The sequence below is a fragment of the Pleuronectes platessa genome, chromosome 8 (assembly GCF_947347685.1).
Source record: "Pleuronectes platessa chromosome 8, fPlePla1.1, whole genome shotgun sequence".
In the NCBI taxonomy this organism is placed as follows: Eukaryota; Metazoa; Chordata; class Actinopteri; order Pleuronectiformes; family Pleuronectidae; genus Pleuronectes; species Pleuronectes platessa.
In genome coordinates, this window is record NC_070633.1 from 19,746,522 (window position 1) to 19,771,616 (window position 25,095).

At 42.4% G+C, this 25,095-nt stretch overlaps 3 protein-coding genes across 4 annotated transcripts; 1 reads left to right on the top strand and 2 right to left on the bottom strand.

Annotated features, from left to right (window-relative positions):
- The first annotated feature begins 2,277 nt into the window (after window positions 1–2,277).
- LOC128445892 (serine protease 23) lies at window positions 2,278–6,164 on the top strand. Its single transcript, XM_053428778.1, has 2 exons — window positions 2,278–2,585; window positions 4,346–6,164. Exon 2 carries the CDS (start codon window positions 4,360–4,362, stop codon window positions 5,515–5,517), a length of 1,158 nt encoding a protein of 385 aa, XP_053284753.1. The 5' UTR covers window positions 2,278–2,585; window positions 4,346–4,359; the 3' UTR covers window positions 5,518–6,164.
- Window positions 6,165–6,791: 627 nt separating this feature from the next.
- cfl1 (cofilin 1) lies at window positions 6,792–12,344 on the bottom strand. The gene is made up of 4 exons (XM_053429013.1): window positions 12,186–12,344; window positions 8,779–9,089; window positions 8,613–8,689; window positions 6,792–7,778 (listed from the first exon to the last, which is right to left on the bottom strand). The coding sequence occupies exons 1-4, from the start codon at window positions 12,186–12,188 to the stop codon at window positions 7,666–7,668; spliced, it is 504 nt and encodes a 167-aa protein (XP_053284988.1). The 5' UTR covers window positions 12,189–12,344; the 3' UTR covers window positions 6,792–7,665.
- Window positions 12,345–16,148: 3,804 nt separating this feature from the next.
- Window positions 16,149–24,679, bottom strand: atl3 (atlastin 3). Of its 2 annotated transcripts, none has more exons than XM_053428652.1 (14): window positions 24,497–24,679; window positions 23,145–23,368; window positions 22,189–22,323; window positions 21,697–21,801; window positions 21,561–21,611; window positions 21,365–21,421; window positions 21,160–21,252; window positions 20,913–21,051; window positions 20,680–20,807; window positions 20,530–20,586; window positions 20,355–20,426; window positions 19,557–19,748; window positions 19,133–19,372; window positions 16,149–18,680 (listed from the first exon to the last, which is right to left on the bottom strand). In XM_053428652.1, the coding sequence occupies exons 2-14, from the start codon at window positions 23,346–23,348 to the stop codon at window positions 18,618–18,620; spliced, it is 1,536 nt and encodes a 511-aa protein (XP_053284627.1). In that variant the 5' UTR covers window positions 23,349–23,368; window positions 24,497–24,679; the 3' UTR covers window positions 16,149–18,617. The 2 variants fall into 2 exon arrangements, with proteins under 2 accessions (XP_053284627.1, XP_053284628.1); XM_053428653.1 differs by having other exon boundaries at window positions 24,462–24,679.
- Between the last annotated feature and the right edge of the window lie 416 nt (window positions 24,680–25,095).

Here is a 25,095-nt window from a genome sequence, read left to right on the forward strand (position 1 = left end):
CTCTGCAGTAATCCAACTTCATCCAACTCTTGTCAAGAAAGCAAACAAATAAATTTCGCAAAATCTTGAACTAATCCTATCAATTTATTCTGTCCGGCTGGAAAATAACCCGAGCAGATCTTTCTGTGAGGAAGAACAAAAAGAGAGCGGAAAGAGACGAGTCCAAAGAGAAAAGGGATCCAAGTTGCTGAGTGCCAAACATAAACACAAAGAATGTCTTGTGCTCACTCTCGAAGAGACAGACAGTGATACCATCATCACACACAGCATGTTCACAGAGTTATACATTTACACCTCTCTGGCTTTCTGCCTGCTACCTTCATTCCCATCCACATTTCCTTCTATGTTATGAGAGCATATTCCACACTCAATCTGTCAACACTGCACAGACAAATCTGCAGGAACAGTAGCAGTGGGTATTTCATGACAGGGATGAGGAGCAGGTAGGGGATAGGTATTTCCTTTGTGGTGACATATGAGGACATCAGCAGTCACACCGTGCTGACAGCCTGACCTGTGTCCTTGTCGGGAGATTCCTCGGCATTCCTGAAAGCACCGTCACTGTGACTGGGAGCTCTGTTTCGCCACCCCTGCAACTGCCACAAACCCCATGGGAGCGTCGGAGCACAGCTTCCCAAATTCCACAGGTTCCCAGAGAGATGAAAGACCTCATGGAGATCAAGGTCAGACAGCAGCAGAGGAGATGAATGCTGCAGCCAACAAGCCCCAACAGTCCTCTGCCTGCCTGCTAGTAGTTGGTCTTTACTTGTATCTTTTATAACTCTTGGCGCACATGATAATTGGCTAGACTAGACTTTTCTTGTCTGGATAATCTTAGGCATCATTGCACACGGGTGACAAATGCCCCATATGATAAATGTAAATACATGATTTGTAAGTGGGTCAAGAAAGGAAAAACTATCATCTATGTTGATTTGCTGTAATGGATGTTAAATCTTTATTCCATCACCTAGCTTCACTTTGCATAGTAGGACAGTATAATGCCTTAAACATGCATCTGTGTGATAACCTTCTTTACCAAACAGAAGTTTCCATAAAGCCTTGAATTTACAGGTTGTATGATGACCACATTTCTTTGGTGTAAAAACAGTGAAAATATGTATATTTAAGAAGATTGTTGGTTAGATTGTTAGACAATTTGATCAATGCAGTGTTTAGGTTTTCAGCCACGCTGGTGTCATGGTTCTCTGGATGCTGATGTCTTGTCAGTTGCTCAGTTAACCAATTTGGTCCAGACTCAAATATATTAAGAAAGTTTGCCTTTCAATTTTGTACAGACATCCAGGGTCACCGTAGATTTAACCCTAACCCTAAACCTAACCCATAGAATTGTGGTTTAGACTGAAATATCTAGACGGCTATTAACTAATGCAATGAAATTTGGTTCCAACATTTAAGTCCCCCTTGTGATAAAATGAAATTAATTTTAAAATTGATTTAGATTTTGACCAAGTAATTATTGACATTTGCTGTGTTTAGAACTATTTTAACATGCTAACATGCTAAACTAAGTTTTCTAGTGAAAACACAACAGGTAAATATGCAGCAAGAATTATAGTATATCTTCTTACCATCCAGTAAAGAGAGGAACTTCTATAGAAGATGTGAGCAGTCACCTCTCAACTCTGGACATTCTCTACAGATGATCAGAGGTGTAGAGTCGTGAACACCACAGGGGACATTCACCTGACTTCTTCTCCAGAACACAGAGAACACAAAGCCATTAGAGGGCAGCAGTTGTGTTTAATCCTAACTAGCAAACACTAGCATCCTAACATGCTAACTTGATGTTAGCATGATAGCATTGTCTGTTTCTCATTAACCTCAGCTGTACTGTGCTTAGTGCTAATTGGCAAATGTTAGCGTACCAACACACAACATGAATATATAATGTGAAACTGCTACGTGTTGCTAAACATGTTGGTATTTTGTTATCGTTGATGATTCTGACCTAATGAGGAAACTTATAACATCCCCAATACTTTTTATGTTTGGTTCTAATTAGCAAATGTTAGCTTAATAAGCAACTCTTAGCTTAATTCATAATATATTTGCTAAGCTTGTTTATACACCGGCGTGACTTTCAGAAATAAATCTCAACGTGTTACCGCATCAATCTGAAATAGTCAGTTTATTATTAAATGTTATGAAGGTGAAACGCATGTGGAGGAAGCTGTACCTGAGGGGCTCGCTTTGTGGAGCTGGTGGCCGGGCAGAGTCGCCTCTCGGCGGGCAGGGAGGGGCGGAGGCGGGGCGCCGGGACGTGGGACCGGGAGGAAACTCTTCTCTGGAGCCGGAGACTTTTATTTGTTGCTCTGTGTCTGAGCTGAGCGGGTCACACGGGACGCGTCCGGACATTCTCCTTCATATTTGGCTTTTATAAAAGAGCGAGAGAGATTTCCAGTTTCCGGACAAGGAGACAGAGACCGAGAGTAGGGAAAGAGGAACCTGCCTGCCACCGGAGAGGATGAGGGAAACCCGGGAAGAGAACCCGACCGACGCGTCTGATGGGGAGCAGAACCTGCTGGGGATGTAAACACTGACCATCAACCTCTGACCAGGAGGTAATGTGTTCGATTCAGTGGTTTAATTGTGAAGTTTAGAGACATGGCTATAGATCCTTGTTACCCTGGTCTGTTTTTACTGGGATCCCCCAAATCATGTCTGAGACACACCACCACTGTGACATTAATAACCCTTATACATTATTATTTCTATAGCCAGATGTACTCTGGTCATTCAGTCCAGATGTGTGGATGAAATGACGGTCAAAGAGTAAATGTTGCATGTCTCTATATGAGGTTTTTCATCTCTGTCTGACTCCCTACAGTCTTTAACATCCCCTCAAGCATCTTGTATGATCTGTGACATTATGTCAGAAGGAGCTGACCTTTATTTGACTCTGCTGCATTCATGGGATGATGATTAAATCACATTAACATGCAGAACAGAGTCCTCAACTTCAGCTGCAAACCTGCTTGTATTAGTTCTGCATTAATATAATGTCATTGTGTAACTTCCCTCTTACCTGTTATAATCATTTTTAAAAAAAGAAAAGAGGTTTTCCCCTTATATTTCTTTTTCTCAAAGTTGCATCCCAGAGCCAAGAGCCAGGAATCATTGCCCTTTATCCCGTCTCTCCACGGGGACGTCTCCTGGATCGTTTTCCTGTGGTTTTCATCCGAAGGAGCCTCTTTACCCCTGAGGGAGAGCTGCGGTTTATGATTTAGAGCCTGACATTTTTATTTAAAAAGTCCAATAATGAGTTTCTCTGCCGGAACAGGATCTGAAAACAGTGGTTTCATGGCCCAACATCCTATAATCACTTAGATTACATCTGTCTTGCAATTTTGTCCATAAACACATCACTTGTATTGTTTTAAATAAGTTGTAATTCAGGTTGATGTCCCAGTTTGCCACTTCTGCACCAGACAATTTTCCACTTGAGATCCTCTGTAGCTGGTGTTAACTGTGTCAGAGCTGTCATGTGTCTAACACGTCAACACTGAAGGAAGTTTGTACTTTCCCTGCTCACAGGAGATCCTCGTTGTAGCCATGCCTCCTTTGTACTGTTATATGGGAACATAGGTGTGTGGACAGGCCCCACCTTGTCTTTTGTCAGCAATAATGCTCTGAAGCTCTGTTTTGCGGCCGTGCCTCGACTTGTTTTCCTTTTTTTCCTCCCCACTTTTTACACACCTGCTCTCTTCGTGCCATGAGTGCCTCCAGGTCCGCAGCATTTAGAGGGGGATCGAGTGTCTCTTTGTCCCGGCTGATCTGCCCTGCAACCTCACACACACTGTGAAGAAGTTAATGTTTGATGGAAATCAACGTTTTACATCTGAGCTTCGACAAATATTTGATGGTTTTTTGTTGTAACCACTGGTTTACATATTTGGCTTGTCGTGCTGCAGAATTTCTGTCCTGGAAATAACATCCTGCCTGTTTTTTTTCAAGCTATCCCAAACTTCATTTGTTTTCATTCCAGATTTTCAGCCTAGCCTGTGGCCACGTTGCTTCGTCTTTGATTGGACCTTTCTGGGACTTTTTGTACCAAACAGACATTAAAATGCTTGTTTGTTTCCGTCTGCCTGAAATCCTCTTTTCCCTGGTAATCTATATTATCAGAACAATAGGTTCATTGTTGCCTCAACGGACCACATGAAACTCAGCGCTGCAGTTCAACATTTTGGGATTTTCAAACTGACCTCCCTTGCATAGGCGCTGTGAGAGAGATTTTGAGTTTGTGTGATTTAGTTGTAAACTCATTTATTAATTCATCAGCTGCCCCTCTCATGTGTGTGATTATTTTCTGTCGTTGCAGTGTTTCCCATCGCCATGATGACGCCACGTGAGAGCTCCCGCCTCACTCACCTGCTCCTGCTCCTCCATCTTCTCCTCCCTCTCGCCCTGTCCCTCCTGCACCCTCCTCACCCCCCGCCGGTCCACGTCCCCACGCTGGTCCCTCACAGGCCGACGCCGCTCACCCGCTCTCGCTTCAGCTCTCAGGCTCAGCTGGACTTCATCACTCACTGCAACTCCAGCTGCCTCCACAGAGGAGAGCAGGACGAGCAGCTTTCTGACAAACTGGCGTTTGAGACCCTGTACGCCGACGGCTCCCGCACGCTCACCACTGTGGATGTGGAGGGCGAGGATGATCTTGAGGGTGATGCTCAACTACTTGCCCACCTGTCACCCAGCAGAGGATCCAGACTGAAGCCCAGGCACAAGCGTGTGAGGCGGCAGATCTATGGGGCTGATGGTCGTTTTAACATTCAGGGCGACAACTTCCTGTTGGATTACCCTTTCTCCACAGCCGTGCGGATCTCCACGGGCTGCACCGGCGTTCTTGTGTCTCAGCAGCACATACTCACAGCGGCCCACTGTGTGCATGATGGGAAGGATTATGTGAAAGGGGCGAGGAAGCTGAGGGTGGGCTTCCTGATCCCACCGTCTATCAATGGCACAAAAGCCGACCTCACTTCTGGCATGAAGCCTCTGGTCCGCTGGGTGAGGGTGAAACGCACCCGTGTGCCAAAGGGCTGGATCCAGGGCCCTCAGGAGGTCAGCATGGACTTTGATTACGCCCTGCTAGAGCTGCGCTGGCCTCACAGACGTCCCTTCATGCGCCTCTCTGTGGCCCCCTCCTCTGATGACCTGGCAGGGAATCGCATCCACTTCTCTGGCTTCGACAGCGACAGACCCGGGGAGCTGGTGTACAGATTTTGTCCAGTGGAAGAAGAGTCCAGTGACCTGATATACCAGCACTGTGACGCCCGACCTGGAGCCAGCGGCTCTGGAGTGTATGGAAGAGTTTGGGACAACGGCCTAGAGCGCTGGGAAAGGAAGGTGATCGGCATTTTCTCTGGACACCAGTGGCTCGAGATAGACGGGGAGAACCGGGATTACAATGTGGCCGTGCGCATCACTCCTCTGAAGTTTGCTCAAATCTGTTACTGGGTACACGGGAACAGACTAGACTGCGTCCAGGACTAAGAAGTTGGAGACTTTGAAGGCAAATCATGAAAAACACAAGAAAGCACAAAGTGACTTTAACCTAAAAGGTGAACCGTCTTATTTCACAGAAAGAGAACAGGATTAAATCCGCACATCATCCTCCAGCAATCCACCAATGCAGCAGATCTAATCTGTGACTTCTGAATCTTCTTTCCCTTCATTGAAGTTTTTCTCTCCTGTATTTAATTTACTCCCTGTAATTTCAAGGCCTATTAAACAAATCTGCCTATGAGATCATCACAGCGGCATCTTTTAACATGTCTTTGCCCAGAGTCAGTGTTTCCACAGTATTGACATAAGCCACTTTTCATAAGAAGGGGGGGAACACAGCGTGTGCAGTGTGTTTTAGTAAGAGCATGTTATTTTCCAACTGTGGATGGTGAAAATCTACTGAAGACATTTCTTTGTCCTCATCCTTGCTGTAGTTTATTGGGTAAATGGTGTAACTCTTCATCTTCCATGATCAGCTTTCTGATACACAGCTATAGAAGAACTGACAAGTTTATTAAAACCACTGATGCTTAATATTTCATCCATTTGCTCTTCTCCATGTGGACCGGAGAGACAAGAGTTAATTTTATTTTTAAGAAAAATGCTTGATATATTTTAATAAACAGAGATCTATAGGTGTCTGTGTGTCTTGTTTCATGAGTGGTGTTGGGTTGTCCTCTAGTGGTAATAGAGGGTACTGCAGCATGATTAGAACTGAACACCAGCAACATGTTTTTGCTAGGTTTAACTTTATTATATGAAGATGGATTTTTTTATTTATTCTTTAATCAATTGGAAATTATTCTACAATGCTTCAACTTAAAGTGCCAAAAAAGAACCTGGTTCGAAATTATTGTGGGAAGAATAACTGGTGAGAGCACACACGCACCATCTTTGGGAATCAGGTTGGTAGTTGGATAAATGAAAGGCACGTTTCTGCTTTGGAAAACTTTTAAATCATTTTATTTTAATTTAAAGACCAAACAACTAGTTGATACTGAAACAAAAAAATATATAATGTAGCAAGATAATTCATTGGATGAGCAGCTTCTCTACAATTAATCGTTTATACTGTGGGATCTGAGCAGTTTTTAAATGCAAGACTATACAATAGAAGTACTGTCCACAGTGGCTATGATGCTACTTTTGGTGAAACTAAATCGTATGTGTAACAGAGGACAAAAGCCTTGAAACAGCACAAGTTTTAGCAAGAACAACGGTTTTGATAAAGGTTTATAAAAAAAACAAGAGCAGAACAAGTCCGTAGTTTAGTGCTTTTTATTAGAGATAAGGAGACGATACAAAACATCCACCATTCAATAGTCAAGTTAAACTCTGACTGCTGGTCCTTCATATACACATCGCTCCCCATCAAACCTTCATAACACCAAAGTTTTTAAATCAAGGAGATCCTGGTTTCAACACGAACAAGGAATGTTGTATGTTTATTACATCAAATGCCATGGATTTCTGACCCAGAACTGGAAAATAAAAAGGAATTACTCACGTTTTGGAATTTGCATGTTCAAAAAGAAAAAAACAAAACAAAAACAATGGAGTGACGAAAGAAAATAAAACACACACAAGAGAAAATATAATTAACCGTGTTTCCCCCAGAGAAGGTTTTGATACAACTTGTGCAATCAAGGGTGAATTAGTTTATACTATACCTAGTCTCAACTACTCACACTTAACTAGAAGTTTGGCAAAAGAAAATGTAGTTGAATGAATATTTGTCAGGATTCAATGTTTGGAAAACTTAAGTTTGACGCGCGCCCCTTTCTCTGCGATTTTGCTAATGGAACCCAGGAAGAATGAAACCCTGTCCTGAAGCATGAATAATGTGTATTTATCATCAACATCCTTCCTCAGTTGTATCTTAATGTTTATTCCTTTGTGTGTGTTTTGTTCATATCATTTTTGTTTCTTGAACTGGAATGACAGTCTCTTTACTTTGTATTTATTTAAACTGTCACTTGACCCCGGCCCACCCTCATTATCCCTCCCGAGAACAGTCCAACAAATGGTGCCAATTCTGCTTTTGCCCTTTTCCTAACCGCACTGGAATGAACAGCTAAACTCAACAGATGTCTGAAAGGCCTCGATTGAAGCCAGCAAGGAGGAGGGGTGGTAATATTACATAGGTAATCCTTCCAGACTGACTACTGACGAGCCGCCAAGCCTTTCTGCCAGGGTGCGCCGGTCTTTGAGATCCTCCAAGCCGTTCACCTGCCACTCGTGCTTAATACCTGTAGGGGGAGACAGAAGACAGAATTACACATCAATTTTAAAAGGAGACAAATAATGCTTTTTCAGTTTCTTTCCTCTAATGTGTTATAGGTTGTTTGTGTATGTAAAAGTTCTGCAAAGGTAAAAAGTCTACAGTTCGTGGTAAATTTAGCACCTCTCCCCACAGAAAACACTGCTCCTGAAAGTCCCTGTCAGTTCGGACGAGATATTTCTGCATCATCATGGTACCATGTGACATCATGATCCACACATTTGCATAATACATGCCGAGAGGGAAGCCCGCCTAACAAAGCCAGGTAAAGCGAGAGCGGAGATGCAAATTTCCTACACGAGTGGTTGACAACAGACTGGGCCAACCAAACCAGACTGGAATTTATCAGGTGGGCGTCTTAAAGAGGAGGAGCTAAAACTAAGCATTTCAGAGGGAGAGAGAAAGATGTCTTTTCTTATCAGAGCATATAAATCTTTAAGTAAGAACCCAAATTATAATTGTGAACCAGAATTATCATAACATGTCCTCTTAAGCATAATATAATTATAGTTGATAAGTGCCCGTTTGCACATCCAGCAAACACGAAGCAACCCTGATATATTCTTAAGTAATCGTTTCCCTGACCTGATGGAAAATACAAGTCAAACAATCACTCGGAATTTGGGAGAAAATCTCATAATTCCTGAGGTAGAATGAGACTTTTTTTAGCTAGAACTTAACCCGTTTAAACAATACGGGTTAAGTTCTAGCTTAACCCGTTTAGTTAGTTAAACTAAACGGGTTTAGTTTAGTTCTAGATTAATATTGCCCTGTTAATATTACAGTACATATTTTGACTCACCTTCAAATTTCCTTTTGATAGCATCTTTTGAGCTGGCATAGATCATCTTGCTCTTCAAGGGGGCACTGTCTGGAGCCCTGTTAAAGAGGAAGAATTATTTAAACAACTTATTGTCTTAATGAAGGTCATAAATCCCTATTATCTGCCAAAGGTCCCCCCCCCTTACCAGAAGATGAAGACCAGGTCCTCCTTCTTTGTTTCTTTGGTCTCGAAGGACGCATCATACAGGGCGTAGCGGCAGTCGTTTGTGGGCAGCATGTTCACAAAGTGCGAATACGGGTCCTGGATTTTTGTTCCAACGTCCCCCTGCAGGATCTCTTGTTCATCGTCAATAACAATGCTCTTGAGGTCCTTGCTCAGGCAGAACAAAATGGCCTTCTTCCTCTTCCTCTTCTCCTCCTCATTCGCCTGAGCCTTGCGCACCTTCATATCATTGAAGACGGCAATAACATCATCCGTGACTTTCACACCAGAGGCCTGCGAAGAGAACAAGCTGTTGTTTCAGTATGTGTTTACAGTTTAATGTGGGAGCTTCCACTAGTGCAAATAGTTCAAGTGTATAAAACCAACATAACCCCTAATAAGTAAATGAATATAAAATATTTAATGAAGTAGAAAATCCATTGCTACGACTTTGAGCAGAGTCTTAACTCCTGGTTAATTTATTTATTTTAAGAGATATCAATAGTTGCCGGTACATTTTCATCCACTTTGACAGGTTGTGGGTATTCTCAGTCATCTATGATAATAATCAGAAAGTTACAATGACGATTTACTGGTTATTTTCCATACATGTACTAACGCATCTAAACTAAGATAAGTTAATTAATTATATTTGATAAAGAAAACATCAGTTAGTTGCAGCTCTACTCCACAGTGGTGGTTCTGTGTAAACAAGACAGCAGCTGTCATCATGTTTGAAATGTCAGAGGGGAGAACCCCAGTTCAGTGAATACAGATATGACAATGAAAGAAGTGTCTGAGAGGCCGACGTGTGACTGTCACGCATCAGGAACACTTCTTACGAGGATGACTGATAAGGGGGACTGAAACGCAAAGGTGTGGCCATGACGGGCTGTTAGCCAGGGTGGTGGAAGAGCTCAAATGTTGCAATCTAAACGGACAGCCAATGACAATACTGAAGAGCAGGAATAATGTATGTGGCAAGTACTGGCTGTTCAAAGTCGACTATGAATCTGAGACAGGACCAGCAGGTATAAAACATTACATAAGCTCTCTCTTCAAGTCAAGGGAGAGTCCATGAATCACCATCTATATGACCATGTGGGTGAGGGTGTAGCCAGGAACTAAGTGTTTCAGTGCAGTTTTCAGTCACAGACAATGGGGCTTCTGTTGAAATAGAATCACATCACGGAGTCACAGCTGCTCCATGAACTCTATCCGATCTTCTGACTCTGTTTAAGGGCCCCTGTCGCACGGAAACGCATGTCTGGGGAAAAGCTGGACGAAAACAGCCACGTACCAGGGATGTGTCAGTGTGACGGAAAGAAAAGGAAACAATGAGAAGGAAATAAGGGGACAGGAAAGATGGAAAAGGAACCTAACTGCAGAGCAGCGTTGGCTGGCACTGCATGTTTGCTCAGGGCGTAAGAGGCCTGAATGAGATAACAGCGAATAATAATTAACCTGAAAACGACCTTACTCACTTCCTTAATCCCTCTATCAATAAAACAGTAAACGAGATACGTTTCAAAAGCTCTTACAGATAAAGCATTTAACAAAATAGAGTTTAATATGTATTATCTTAGCATACAAGGCATCACATGACACCCATGTCTCACTACAGTTGTCCTCCGCTGTGAAATTATGAAAATCATTGTTTTCCAATTTTTATGCAAACATGGTTTACATCTGTTCAATCCATCACGTGTTTTCTTTCCACCTCCTCCTTCCTTCTGCTCGACTTGGCCCAGTTGTTTAGATTTGTTTATTTCTTGTTGTCGCAACCGGCTGATATTACCATGGTGACTAACATCTCACTTTATCTAATCTGGGATATTTTCTTTACACAAGTCAAGGTTCAAGTGACTCACTACAAATTGCGTCTTTAATTTCTTTACACACACGGGAACATTAAAGATTACAGGCCTTGAAGGTTATTATCTCGTGAGCTAGTTTCTCTCGCAGACACTGACGTTGTGAGGCCTCGGGGTGGAAAGAGGAAGCGGCGCAGCAGGAACATTTAGTTGATGTCAGATTATTTAAATAGTGCAGACTCAGCAAAGACGGCACAGACAGTTGGCCGCAAGAAAATCTAATGGATAATTAATGAATGTGTTTTTATTTTTATTTTGTGCGTAGTAATGGTGCCAAACAATACCGCATATTTTATATTTTTGTCATTTCCGGCATGCATGCGTGTGAATGAATGGTAGCATCCGGTAATTGTTCCATCGTTGTACGGAGGAGTCGTCTAATGGCCTGACAGACATGCGGTGTTTATAAACTGCTCAGCAAATTAAATGCGCCATTTAAAAAAAATAAAAATGCGCAGCACGGCTCACGAAGATCCACAGACAGCGGGCCCGGTAGCTTCAGCTAACAGATCCAGCACCGCGAACCCGACCTTACGTAACAGGGGCGATTCTGTCAAATATTCTCTCCATCCGAGTGGATACGTGGGGAAATGATCCCGTCGACATCGGCAATGAATGGAAACTTGAGTCCGGATCCGTTAGAATACGACACCAAACAAAATGGTCTTTGCACCAAATTCAGGGTGGGGCCACGAATGCAGCACACGCACATGTGAGCGCTAGCTTGCTATATAAGGCAAAACTCGGACCATTCGTCTGTCAATTCACACTTTAAACTGTCAATACGCAACTCGGCCATACACGTACAAACTGAGCCGTGCGTAAGAATGTGGGGTGGAGGTGACTCAGCTTGTGGCAGAAAGTCCACCAGACGCCGGGGGACTGTTAGCAAAGAAGCCGAATACAGACAAAGAACGAGAAAATCTGAGCTAGCGGCCACAATGGGTTTCACGCTCTGCCTATGCTAACGAAGCTAGCCGAGCTAACAATAGTGGTAGCTAGGTGGCCCCGAGGCGCCGCTGCACCTGTCGAGGCTGCGCGGCTCTGCGGTGGAAGCACCGACGAGCTGAGGGGAGATAACGGATATATTGAGCAGAGGCCCAACGGGGACGAGGGGCATTAAAGACCGTGTGGAGTTTCACGCAGGAAGGCCCTTTGGTGAATCGGCGTTATTAGACACCGGGAAATTGAAGAAATGGCGCGAGTTGTTTGTTAGCGTCATTTAGTTCAAACTGTCAATTCCCTGAATGGGACGGATGACAGAGGCGGCTCTGTCGCGCTCTCTCCAGGCATCGGCGAGTCTCCAGCCTCCCGCACAGCGGAGCTCAAAACAACCTAGCCCCGGTGCTAACCGGAGCTGCGGCGGCACACAGCCGTCCTGCTCGGCTTGACGCCACAGCCGATACCGTTGTCCGAACAGTGCCCGTAAAACCCCGGGATGTCCGGATGGAGCGCGCCGGACACAGAGACATCAACGGGCTGACATGAATCGTGGTTAAAAAGGAGAAGAACCTACCATGGCTGCAAAGAGGCTGGTCAGCGCCTGGACAGAAACTGAATGGACTGTGATGCTCAACTGGGGCTCGCGCTCACAGAATACAGGACGCGAACGCGCCTTTATGCGCGTCCCTTTCTCCACATACGTGCACGAGCGGGAGCGCCCGTCTGCTAAGCATGATCACGCGACTGTTTTTATTTCCTGCTTAATGTTTATTATTAATCACCCGTGAATCTTATCTGATCAACAATTAGGTGCAGGTCCATAAGCACACATTTAACGTTATCAGAATATACCAGTAACAAAGTATCAAACATCACCGAGTTCCGTGTGAGGGAGAAGATTTTCCTCATCATTGAATTTATATATTCACTCCCTCTTCTCTCAAGCTCCTTCGATTAATCATTTTATCACATTTAAGTTAAACAATCTCACACACAAGCTGAGAGAGCATTGTGGGAATATGTGTTTGTGTAGGATGGAAAAGCAAATACCAAATCATATTATGTTTGGGATCTGTTATAATAAACTTGTATCTTTCTTTGTTACACATTTTGAAAACAAAGTATATGTGTGTATGTGTGTATAAATGTTATTTGTGTTGAATACGTGCCATTAATTGCTGCAACAATGGCGTGACAGTTGATTAATAAGTAAAGCGGCGGTGCTGTTGTGACCGACATTCAGCTGACTGCCCGGCGCAGAGCGGGTTTCAATGGGGGGAGGAGAAGCTCCGCCATGTCTCCTCTCTTTCTCCCTCCTCCCTCCCTCCCCTGCGGTTTTTGTTGAACTCACTTCCAAATATGGAAGTGAACGGAGAGCGGCGGCGGCCAGTGAACGCGCCTCGCTCCATGCGCGAGGAGGGGTCGGGCCGCGACGCGGATCACCATATAAGGAAACAAGGGACACGAAATTCACTATAGCAGATTTTTAGAGACTGTGTGAGTGTGTGTGTGTGTGAGAGAGAGGAAGAGAGTTAGAGAGAGAGAGAGAGAGACAAAGAGAGAGTGTGTGTGTATGTGTGTGAGAGAGAGACACACAAAGACAGTGTGTGTTTGAGAGAGAGAGAGAGAGAGAGAGAGAGAGGGGCAGAGAGACCAAGAGAGAGTGTGTGTGTACGTGTGAGAGAGAGAGACACACAAAGACAGTGTGTGTTTGATAGAGAGAGAGAGAGAGGCAGAGAGGCCAAGAGAGAGTGTGTGTGGGAGAAAAAGAGAGCGAGAGACTTCAGGGAGAAGAGGAGGAAGAAGAGGAGAGGAGCTGATTCCACACATTTCTACCGTGGATGCCATGATGCTGATGGAGCACGCGCACACACTCACGCGCACACACCCAGCTGATTCACACCGAGGCGGAGCAGAATTTCTTTGGGGGTGGGACATGTGACTGCCTCATAGCCATAAAGGTTGTAAACACAAAGCATGAGATCTATGACCTACATTCTTTATGAGCTGGGTTAAGTCACTTCTTATCCAACCAAAATTTTATGCAGCCTAATTCTAATTATTTTAGAACTGGAATCCCCCCCCGAACGTGCCTGATGGCTGTGGTAAAGCTCCTGAATCATTCCTCGTCCCTTGTAGTCAGCCCTCCTCAAACAGGCCAATGCAGCGTCACTCTCCTCACCTGCCTCACACAACACAGACCACATAGACTACAGCTCGTCCGAAATGTAGCCACACAAATGTGATTTAAAGATTTTATTGCTGCCGTTTCAGGGCCGTCCTGGACCTGAGCACCTGAGCACATTTAGCTGTGTACATTTCAGATCTTTTGACACCATATATGCTCGGTTGCAAAGGCCCTATACTCACCATTCCACAGTCCCTAAGGACCAAAGGTGACAAGGCCTTTTCTCTCAGGGCGCCTGCTCTTTGTCCTATTTTAAATCTACACATTTTTAAAGATGTGCTTTCTCCTAGTTCTGAACTTACTGATTATTTTAATTCCTTTTTATTTATGTTTTAAATTTGTATTGTTTCTCATCTGTGACATTTTTTGTATTCCTGTATCTGTGCTCCATTGCTGGGATCTTTTATAAGGTGCTATATAAATGAAGTTTACTGTTATTACTTTTTATTGTTCATTCAATACACGTTGTGTGCAGAGCTTTTTATAAACAGCCTACGGGGCAGAGTGAAGTTAGAAAACGCCTCCTACCTGGTTTATCTGCGGATTATAGTAATTTTTTTTTGTAAAATCAACCTGAATTGCTTCACGTGTCAGGCTGATATACAGATTTTAATGATTAACCTAACTGTCGTCATATTTTCATACAATGCATGTCGTCTTTTTCAGAGTTCTATTGGGCAATCGACACTGGTCGCCTGTTTATTCAAAGTTTATTAGTATTGAACATGTCATGTGTCCAAATGGACCAAATTTAACACTGCACTCACCTCTATCTACACTTATTCATTCTGATCTTATGAGCTTCTTATTTCCTGTAGTCAACAATTGTTTTAGTCTGATGGTGCAGATTGAAACAGGAACTGTAACATCCACTGTCACAAGGAAACCTACTTTAAGTGTGTGTAAAGCGTGTCGTCACATCTCTTTGCCACACAGGAAGTGTTTCTAGTAGTGAACCAGCCGACGGGTATGTGCGGTCTAAGACCTAAAAAGAAGCCCATATCCTCTTTTCACTTATCCACAACCCAAGAAGTTAAGCTAACAGAGGGGTCGACCCTTATGTGATTGTAAGTGAATTTCACAATTCAACATCAGTCCCCTACACATGCATCCATTTTCCATCAAGAACACTAACTATTCTCTGAGAAATCAACAAAAATTATCCAGATCTGCACCAAAAATTAAAGAGTTCTTCCCTGCTCCTTGCCTCCCACAAAGTCTCATGGTCATCTGTCCAGTAGTCCTGCTAACTAACACATAAATCAAGACGAAACATTAGCTCCTTGGTGGAGAGATAATAAATAGAATTACTGCCTCTCAGTGGCCAGTAAAGTTTATATCCATATCTTTGTTCATGCGGTTTCTTTCATTTTGACCCCTAATGGGAGCTGTCTCTCGTCTGAGCTGAGGCTCTAAGGACGGAGGAATTTGATTGCTGTGATTGTGGAGCCCCTTGAGGCAAATTTTTCACTTGTGATATAGGGATGTATAAATAAAACAGATTTGCCTTGATTCTGTTAAGCTTTGCTGACAGACTCTGTTCTGTCTATTGTATTAGTGTTAGTTCATCGAGTGAAAGAAAAACAGTCAAATTCCTTGTACGTGTTCACATGCTTGGCCAATGAAGCTGTTTTTCTGACAGAACACCAGGTTGAAGCCAGGCTTCGAACAAGGGTGGTGCTGCAAAGAAGCTACAAAATAAAAAAATTGGATGATTCACACATACATATCCTCCCACCAGCACAGGAGATCTTTACAATCACTAAAGTTTAAAGGTCAGCATCAAAGATTATTGTCACAAATTCAGTATCAGACCAATATGGTCACAATCTATTCTTCTGTTTTTATCAGTAAAAGTACTGAATTAGTGACAGAGAAGTGTTTTACAGAACAGTGAGATGTCACTGTGAAGTAGATTTTTCGCCTTTTGGGAAATAAGATGTCATAATTTCATATTTTTAGATGTTTTGTGAAAATTATTATACAACCACTACTGGACAGATCGCCAAAAATACATGGTGGAAGGATGTGGAATTGTTCAGGGAAAAACCCATTGAATTTTTATGTGGATCCAGACCAAGTGCCATTCTAGTACGTGAATGAATTGTTAAATTACTTCTTTTTGACCCTTGACCACCCAAATCTAATCGTTTAAACATTAGTATAAATTTGAAGAGATTTCTTCCAGGTGTTCCTGACATGAGATCATGAGATCCCGAACCTGACATTATAATCCCTCCGGTCAAAGCTGCAGTTCAATTAATGTTTTAGAAAGATGCATCAACACAACCGCGTTTCTCTCATCAAGGACACCATACTCTTGCAATAAATGATTACAAAAGCAGTTGCTACAATATAGCACGCATTTGTTTATTTTGGAATGAGCAGTGTGCAAAAAGCACAAAAGAGAAGGAGTAAGTGCAATAGTATGAGCTTGCAAAACATCTTGAAGTTCCTCTTCTTGTGGAAAGGTAACAGCCGTGGAATGTGCAAAATGATGGAGGAAAATCAAGGCCTGAGAATCTCAACATTACTCATCCTCAATATTTATCGGTCAAGTTTGGCCCTGAATTTTATGATGTATATCTACAGTAACAATAGGCTTTTTGTGCCTCCATACAGGTAGTTGAGGATCAGCCTTTCTTTGCACTCAGGTGACACAATATTTTGGCATTTAAAAGGCCTGTTTTACAATACTAAGAGACTTCAATTCCACGTTCCAATCCTGAAATATTCCTGATCCCCTACATTTTAACCTATTTAGAGATTTTGGGCATAATTACAAAGAATCAAGCAGAGTCCTTTAGTCTGATGCCTGACTCACTGTTTGGCCTCATAATGGAAAACTATTAAATCCACTGAGCAACCGACCTTCTTAATTCTCTTCATGACTGCGTTTTGACTGATTAGTTATAAGGCTGCATGTAAACAACTAACTCAGAAACAAAGTCATCCCATACTCTTTTCCTCTCCTATATGCTTTGAACAAATGTTGTGTAACATTTCCTGTCAGCCATTTGAAGCAGAGGTTTGACCTGTGCGTGCGATTGCTTCTGCCTGGACTGATCACCTGTGTAGAATTTTTTTTCTACTATTTACTGAAAACATGTTTTTAGACTTAAAAAGTTTAGAAATAGTTGAAATATCCAGTTTACCTGAGGCCAGATCAACAATGTGAACTTTTTTTTATCAGTGTTTTGTCACGCTGGAGCTGATAGGAGAGATCTTTGGAAAGCAAACATACAAACAGGACTGTGTGTTGAGGCTTTTTGAAAACAGATTTGATCCTTATCCATCAAAGTGCTGATATTTATTGAAAGCTGAGGTGCATGTACAAAAAGCCAAACAGTCTCATTTGCTGTAATCCTCCCCTGCTTGTTTAGGTATATTTTAATATTCTGCTTGTTATTTGTTCCACGGAAATTCAACACTTGTAATTTTTGACAGACGTCACTTGACACAAAGTGTTTTTCAACCGAGTTCTTGAAATCAGTGCAATTTCTATAATCTTTGTACAAATGCAATTCCCCCGTTTACACCTTAAAGTATTTTTAAGGTCATAAATCCTGATATTTGAGGCCCTAGTTTTTTTATTTAAACATTTAAAGCTCTCCTTTCTTTGGCTCACTGGTTGAATTGGGCGATCAACACCTTTGAGTATTACATTATTGTCCTATTTATTTTGTTTTCCAGAATATTAGCTCCTACAAAAGTATCTAAGTCTAGAATATAGTATCAAAATCAACAAAGTGCATCATGTTTCCGTCTAAGAGGGAATAGCAAAGCACCTAACTCAAACTGAATTCCCCAAAACATGCAGCGCTCAAAATCAGCATTGCTAAATACAAAGTGCGTATCCTCCTTCCTCTCTAAGTAGCGACCGTTCACCACGTCTCCAAACGCTAATATATATCAAACAAGCTGCAATTCTAAAACTGAATGGAATGTCTTAAGGCGATTAAGAAAAAAATATATATATATAGCGACCCAAAAAAATATGTATAAATGTAGAAGCTTCAAAGCTAGCATTTTTAAAGATTCTTATTTAAAGATAAACTGCAAAAGCTTTGTTTGAGAAGCACCCTGACGACTACGGTGGCTGAGAGTTGTCACGTATGCACTTTAAGAGGAAACAAGAATACAAGCTCCACCTGACGGAAACACTACAGACATGTTGACGATGAAACAGGCAGAGTAACTTTCTTCATTAAATCGTTTTTCTTGTTGTGGTCTATTAAGTTGTCGTGTGTGAAAACCCGGTCAAGCCACTGCTTAAAATGTGACGCGTCTTATTTGAGTTGTATTTAAGCATCGCTTTGCAAGTGGTAACTGACTTGTCTGTGTTTTCACAAACGACAGCTCGCTTGACTCGTTCATCCATGACTTGACCAAACTAAGTCTGCTTTGTTCACTTTTGTTTTGATTGTGTTTCCATTGTGTGGCTTTTGTAGTTGTGCAGGTCACTTTTGCGGTTGTGTTTTCTGTTAATGTGCATGTGTGAGACGTCTCGGCCGCTCTGAACAACATATTAGATGTGTTCGGCTGAAATAAGTGTTTTTCTTTAGTTTTTTAAGTAAACATTGACTCGGCTGTTAGGAAACTGGAACATTGACCCCTCAGTGAATCCAGTCATCTTTCTATGAGAAATTCTGCATAATAGAGATGCTTGTGTATTGACATCATATTTGAACCCTGTGCCAATGTAGTTTAGCTGCATGTTTGTTACAGTTGATGGCGTGATAAGGCTTTACTGCTGAATGTGTGCTTGTGTTGTGTGCTGGTGGCACTGAATTGAGATTATGAGGGTACAGAGGTCCTCTAACTGGATTTCTTCACATCGACAGGAACCGCCCCCCTCGACTTGTTCAACACCACGGTCGCCTGAAAACAGAAGGGAAAGAAGGTGAGGACACTTTTTGGAGACCTCACAGCTCCATTGCAAACATTTTTACTGACTTCCTGTGTCACTGATGTGTTTGAATTGGAGTCTGAATATTTAAAATGTAAATCTATATCTGCTCATATCAAATTTTTGAATGTCATTCCGAGATTTGCTGATAAACTAGCACCAAAATGGATATATAATAAACTTATTTAATTTTTTGTGTGGCTTGTGTTTCATTTGAACAGGTGGTTAAGAAATAAGAATTGTTTTTATTCTATGACTGCTGAATGCTGTTTTGTGGTTCTATCAAGCATTAATAGCTCCCTCTAGTGGCATTAACGGGTGCATGCATTGAAACAACTTTCCTACATTGACCATGAACTGAAAGCTGTGACACCCGTACAGACAGATGCAAACACACACTTTCCTCCAGCCTCATCCTTCTCACCTGCTCCAGAACGACACCTGCAGCCTGGTCGATGGCTCCGCCCACATGCCCGTACCGACCAGAGTAGCGGATGAAGGCCCACGTCAGCATGGACATCATGACCACGCCCAGAGTACAGTCACACACCAAAGCGAAGGTAGACAGGCCAACAAAGAGGAGCACACCCGACACTATGTAGAGGAGGCACACCAGGACAAACAGCACTGCAGGCGTCCGGAAGGCACTGAAGAGATTTTTTGACTTTTAAAACAAAGAGAAACACAGGCGATTAGAAACTAATCTGTCATATCAATGCAAAAAAGCAACAATTTGTATTGTTCTCGTGTAAAATTCAAATGTTTGGGTCAAAACTTTTTATAATTCAATAAAAATAAAATCCAAATAAACCAATGTTAAAGGTTATTGTTTTGATATAGTCCTCTACCTGATTGTGTTTGCAGTAAGACTGCCACATCTCCGTCAGCTCATTTTCCAGCTGTGACTGGTATTTATCGCAGAACTCCTGTCCGCCCATTTTCTTAGTGGATGAGAAGGAGTGAAGAGCCTCTCGGGAGTTAAACACATGCTTTTCCTCCAGAGACTCAGGAGCCACGTAGGGCAGGTCTCCCCCACACACCTGGGAAATGACAAACAAAGAGGAAAGGGACTTCATCACGATTTTTGAGCTCATTGTGAATATGATCAGACCAACATGCATAAAACCATTGAAGCACTGGTCCTACCTGGAATTAATGAGTCTTAGGTGATTAGAGTGGACAGCTCTGAGTACATCAGTTCACATCTGACATTAGAATGAGTCTCGACATGCGCCTCATGTGAGTAACTACATCATTAGTTTGTTAAGAACAAATATGTTGTCGTATGAAGCTGAAATCTGAATGATTGGATCTCGAATGTGCCCTTGAAATGTCTGAGGTGCGTTCACACCTGAACTCAGAGCTGTCCACCTGTGATCGGATCACCTGAGACTCATGTCAATGACAGGTCTGAACAGGGCCATAGTGGGTGATATGTAAAAAAAAAAATCCAGTCTCAGGTGTTTAGATCTGAGCTGATGTTAGTGTTGTTCTCAGAAAGCAATTTGTAAAACATGTTTCAGTTACATGTTGTGGCAACGGAGAGATATAAAATTATGAATGAACAAAAGAAGAGGTGGTTGCATCACTTGTTTTCGTACACTTTAGTGTTTGATGTATTGTCTTTAAAGTCTTAGTGAACTCACCTTCTCCATGCTCTTGTAATACTGCTCTTTGGCTGTGGCTACAGCTGCCAGGTTGTTGGCCTCTGCTGTGGCCTGGTGAGACAAACAGAGAAATGTTTAACAAGTTGAAGTGGAAAAACAAAACACAGGTCAACAATCAAACCGGTGCTGGTGAGTATGTTAATCCTGAACCTACCATGAGCATCGTCTTTGGCTGTGGTAAATCTTCACCCTGGTAAATCTTGATGTAAGCCTGGTAAGACAAACAAAATTATAATTAAATAAAGCAAATCTGTAGAAAACTGATTAAGGTTGAGCAGGAAAACTCAGATGAAGATGATGTCACCTTGAAGAACTCGAGCAGGCCCATGCAGGTGACCTTGTTTCCGTTTATCTCTTTCTCAGCCAGATGATCTGGATTCAGCAGTTTAGGAATCAGACTCTTCAGCTGATCTCGGAACTCTGGCGCCACATCTGTCAAAGTATAATTACCAACAGTTGAGACAACACTCAGTATGTCGGGTGCTCTGCTAAACACAAAGTTTAAATAAGGAAGATTCCAAAATAACAGGATCTCACCGCGAAGTTGTCCCTCAAAGGAGGGGTGGGTGGCGACCTTCAGCCCAGGGTGAGGCAACAGGAAGCAGGAAATTTTGGTGAAACATGAATGTATGTGATCCCTCACTGTTTGCAGCTCCTCGTGTTGGGCCTCCTTAACCTTTAAAAATAAACAAAAGTGTTATAAAATATCCAAATTGCTGAACTCAGGAAATTAAGATACGCAGCAGTAAGTAGATGGAGTCCAAATCGAACAAATCACAGGTACCTGCAAACGTTTATCGAGGAACTCGTTGCCTCCTTTAAACCCGTAGGTGTATTCATAGGGAAAACTCCAGTCCCTGATAAGAAACATCAGTGACTGTGGGAGGAAGGGAAAGATATGTATTTTTTTAATGTATGAAATACGATCAAACAAAGCAACAAAAACCATCAGATAAAGTAACAGCAACAATGCATTGTGTTTTTAGCACCTGAAAGGGTTTCTGGAAGATTTCATCCAAAGCAAGACGACCATACTCCGTGAACAGCTGTGAGGAGGGTTAATACAAATTAAGATCTTATCCTTTATGTTATAAAAATGTACACAAAATAAACGTTCTTCACTAGCAGGTGTTCTGAATCAAAATAGTTGAGGACACCATCAGGTGGACTCTAGTGTAAACAGACCTGTAGCTGCTGCAGGTCGTCCTCTTGAATGTTCTGTGAGAGGTTGTAGATCTACAGAATAGAAACAATGTAAGTGTCTGTTACAAGAATACTGAGCAATCTATCTGATCAATGATAATCGGAGTAGTTCAGTCACCTGTACTGAGCTGGTCATGGTGCTGAGGGCAAAGATGGTGGCACAGTCCTTCACTGTGGACTGATCATCGAAGGCTCCCTGAGTGTCCATCAACAGCACCGCCACCTACAGCAGAGACCAAGCACTCAACGTGACGCCTTCCACTTCAAACAGGGTGGTTATCAGAGGGAATACTAATACCTTGATTTGTGTCTTCGATTTTTTTTTTTAAATGAAACATCCTTTAAATTACATTTATCAAAGCAACATTATATCAGAAAAATACAGTTTATAAAGCACATTCATTAGAAATTCCTGGACCCCAAGATAAAGTCTGAAGATGACTGGTGTTCATGAGATGTCATTCTCCCAAGAATGGGACGGACAGACAACCCCAAAACATAATGCCTCTGCGCCGGTGACAGCCAAGGTTTTGTTTGTTGACACGCGCACAAACACACACATATATAAACACGCACATTACATAAATAAATTGATGAAATGTGTGTGTACCTCTGTTCCGTCGCTCTTTGGGACGAGGAAAACTTCACTCCACAGCTGGATGCCTGTCGTCTCTGGTTCTGATCCCCCTCTCCAGGAGAATCCAGTCAGCGGCTCATCCTCCTCACCCAGCCAGTTCTCGTCTCCCTGAACCAAACAGAGTACTTTTTAAAGACATGTCAGGGACGCGTGCCAAGTCTTTTCACAGAAATCTAGATTCAAACTTTTAAACATGTCTTGTCGTGTAGTTCCAAAAATGTATGAGCAGCAGCAGCAGCAGCAGGCATTTTACCCTGAAGTGTAAATTGGAATTTTTCTGTTCTTCATAATTTACAACCCGATGAAACACACTTAATGCAACACAGACTTCGGCTTATAAAGCTGGTAAATTTTCACTGCACTGGTCAGAAGAGAGAAAGATTCAATCTAATCCAACATTAAGTCTGCTGATGGAACTACAGGAAATTCCAGTTCCAGTTGTTTTGAAAATAAATCAGATTTATCAATGAGCACAGATTCCTACACAAGTAAAGAAAAACACACAGAGGACTCCACTCCCTAAAAAAAGACAATAACTAAATTCTCAGCTCAACCTGTTCAGTGAACAAGTTAGTTCACATGTTCACCCTGGTATTGACGTTGTATTGTTATGTAAATTTGGACTTCAACCACAGACTATTAATAGTTTTCCAGTTTATCACACTTTCAACACAAGAACGGGAAGTTTGTTGGTTTAATCATATAATGTTAGAATTGTATTCTTTACAAAAACGTAAACAATAAATTAATAACCAAAAACTGCAGGCTCTAACTGTTGATTAATCAAGTTATTTCTGCTCAATTCACCATAACGACATTTCAGCATTAACATAGTGAATTTTGGGTGAGTGATTTTGACCTCAGTAGACAGATGAGATGTGATGTGTGGAGAAGTGAGATGCAGAGATCTAAGAAACGGCCTGACCCACCTTCCTGTGCATGTAACGGATCATGAAGTCCAGCAGGAAGCTCTTTCCTTTCCGGAAGGCTCCGGCCACCGACAGCACCACCACATGTTTGTCTCGAACCTCAGGAGCCAACAGAATCTCAGCCAGAGCCTTGGTGTCCAACCCAAACGAGTGGTCGTCCTTAGACACAGTGACGATCTGAACGGGACGTGGTTCACCCCTCATCTTTCTGGAGGTACTGGTCCCTGTGGAAAGACAACACCAGTGTTGATTTTGGAATATTTCTGCCTCTGTGTATTTGTATCTGATCCCAGAACATTGTTTATGCAATATGGTGATAAAGTGGCCAATCAGCTATGGAGGAGGTACGCGCTCTCAGAGGGCCCAACTAGTTTGTCATAATACACAATTAAAGAGAGTGAAGAAAAACCCTGGATCCACATCAACATTAAATGGGTTCTTCTCAGGTCTGGGCTCCATGCCACCAACAAGTGGTGGGTGAAGTGTTTGAGTCCCCTGAAACTCCCAAAGTGTTTTGTGGACTCACCCACCACTACATCGGACACAGAGTTAAGTAGACAATGAGTGAATGTTCATTTTTGGGTGAACTATCCCCTTAAGTAGATTTAGCACAATCCTGCTGACGAATAAACCAAAAACAAACAAACATGGCTTCACCAGTATTTGTTTGTGTCGGTTTCTACTGAACGATCAGACATGCCTTGCTCTTTTCCCTGGGACACAGTGCTCAGCTCTGTGTGCAGCTGACTTGTGGCTGTCATGCTGCTTTGCCTACAGCTATTTTCACTATTCACCATCACAGTAGCTTCAGTCGACTCTGTTTAGGCTCTGCGGTGTGATGAGGACGTCCTCTCCCATGGTGAGTAACGCAGGGCGGTGCTTTCACAAACAGTTCCTCTGTGAGTCGAACCTCTAAACCTGGCTCTCTCTCCTGCCTCCACCGACACTACGCCTCAAAGGTGTGGCTCTCATACCGGGCATTGCTCTGCAGTGAGTGTCAGAGACCTGAGCAGCCAACACACCAAACTGTATTGTGTAACGTGCACTTTCCTAATAAGCACATGAGGTCCAATAATCAGTAGAACAGATGCACAGCAGGAATCCACAGTTTGGTTTCCAGCCGCTGGCACTGACTTGGGACCAGCTAAGCTGAACACGTAACTTGTCGTATTCGTGCATTTTAAAATAAGCTACAAAGCAAACTTCGTCAACCAGAAGCCCATAACTATTAACGGTGCAGCTAACTAGCTAACTGCGTGTTTAAAAAAATTAATAATACAATAAACGTATTTGTCGTTAGCTGCTAAACAAGTCAACCTGAAAGTTGCTGACAGTGAATTGTCTTTAGATACCTGCTCGTAGCGGTGTTAGCTGTGTCCCGGTGACGTGTTCCCTGTAGCTTCCTCAAACACAACCTCACGAGAGTCGACAGACAACTGACACGCAAGTTTTCTTTCTAAACTGGCACGAAAACAAGCGTGATAACTTTTTTCCGACGCTAAACTAACAGACTTCCGGTTTCAGCCTGCGAAGGGCCTCCCGGGAAATGTAGTCTCTGTGGACTTTCCTGTTCCTACTTTATCGCGTATAAGAAATACGTTACCCAGAATGCAAATCAAAGACCCGTACCTGAGGGAAGTGTAGTTTTTTGTTGTCATGTTACGAACGCGGAACTGTGGCAAGCGTAAAACCATCATGAATGAGGTGTTTTTAATGGGAATAAATATGTGAAATATATCTGTTGGTGAAAAAAGACATGTAAGCTTGGCAACAGGTTTTAGTTTGAGGATACAAACACACAATTTGTTCCTGCGAGCTGTGTTATTACGCCCTCTAATGGTGAAAACATTTATAAAACAAGTATATGCAATGGAATTTGAAAATTCATGCAACATTTTTTGTCTTTTTATATCAACAATGCAAAAATAGAGCAACCTCAAAAGGTAATAGG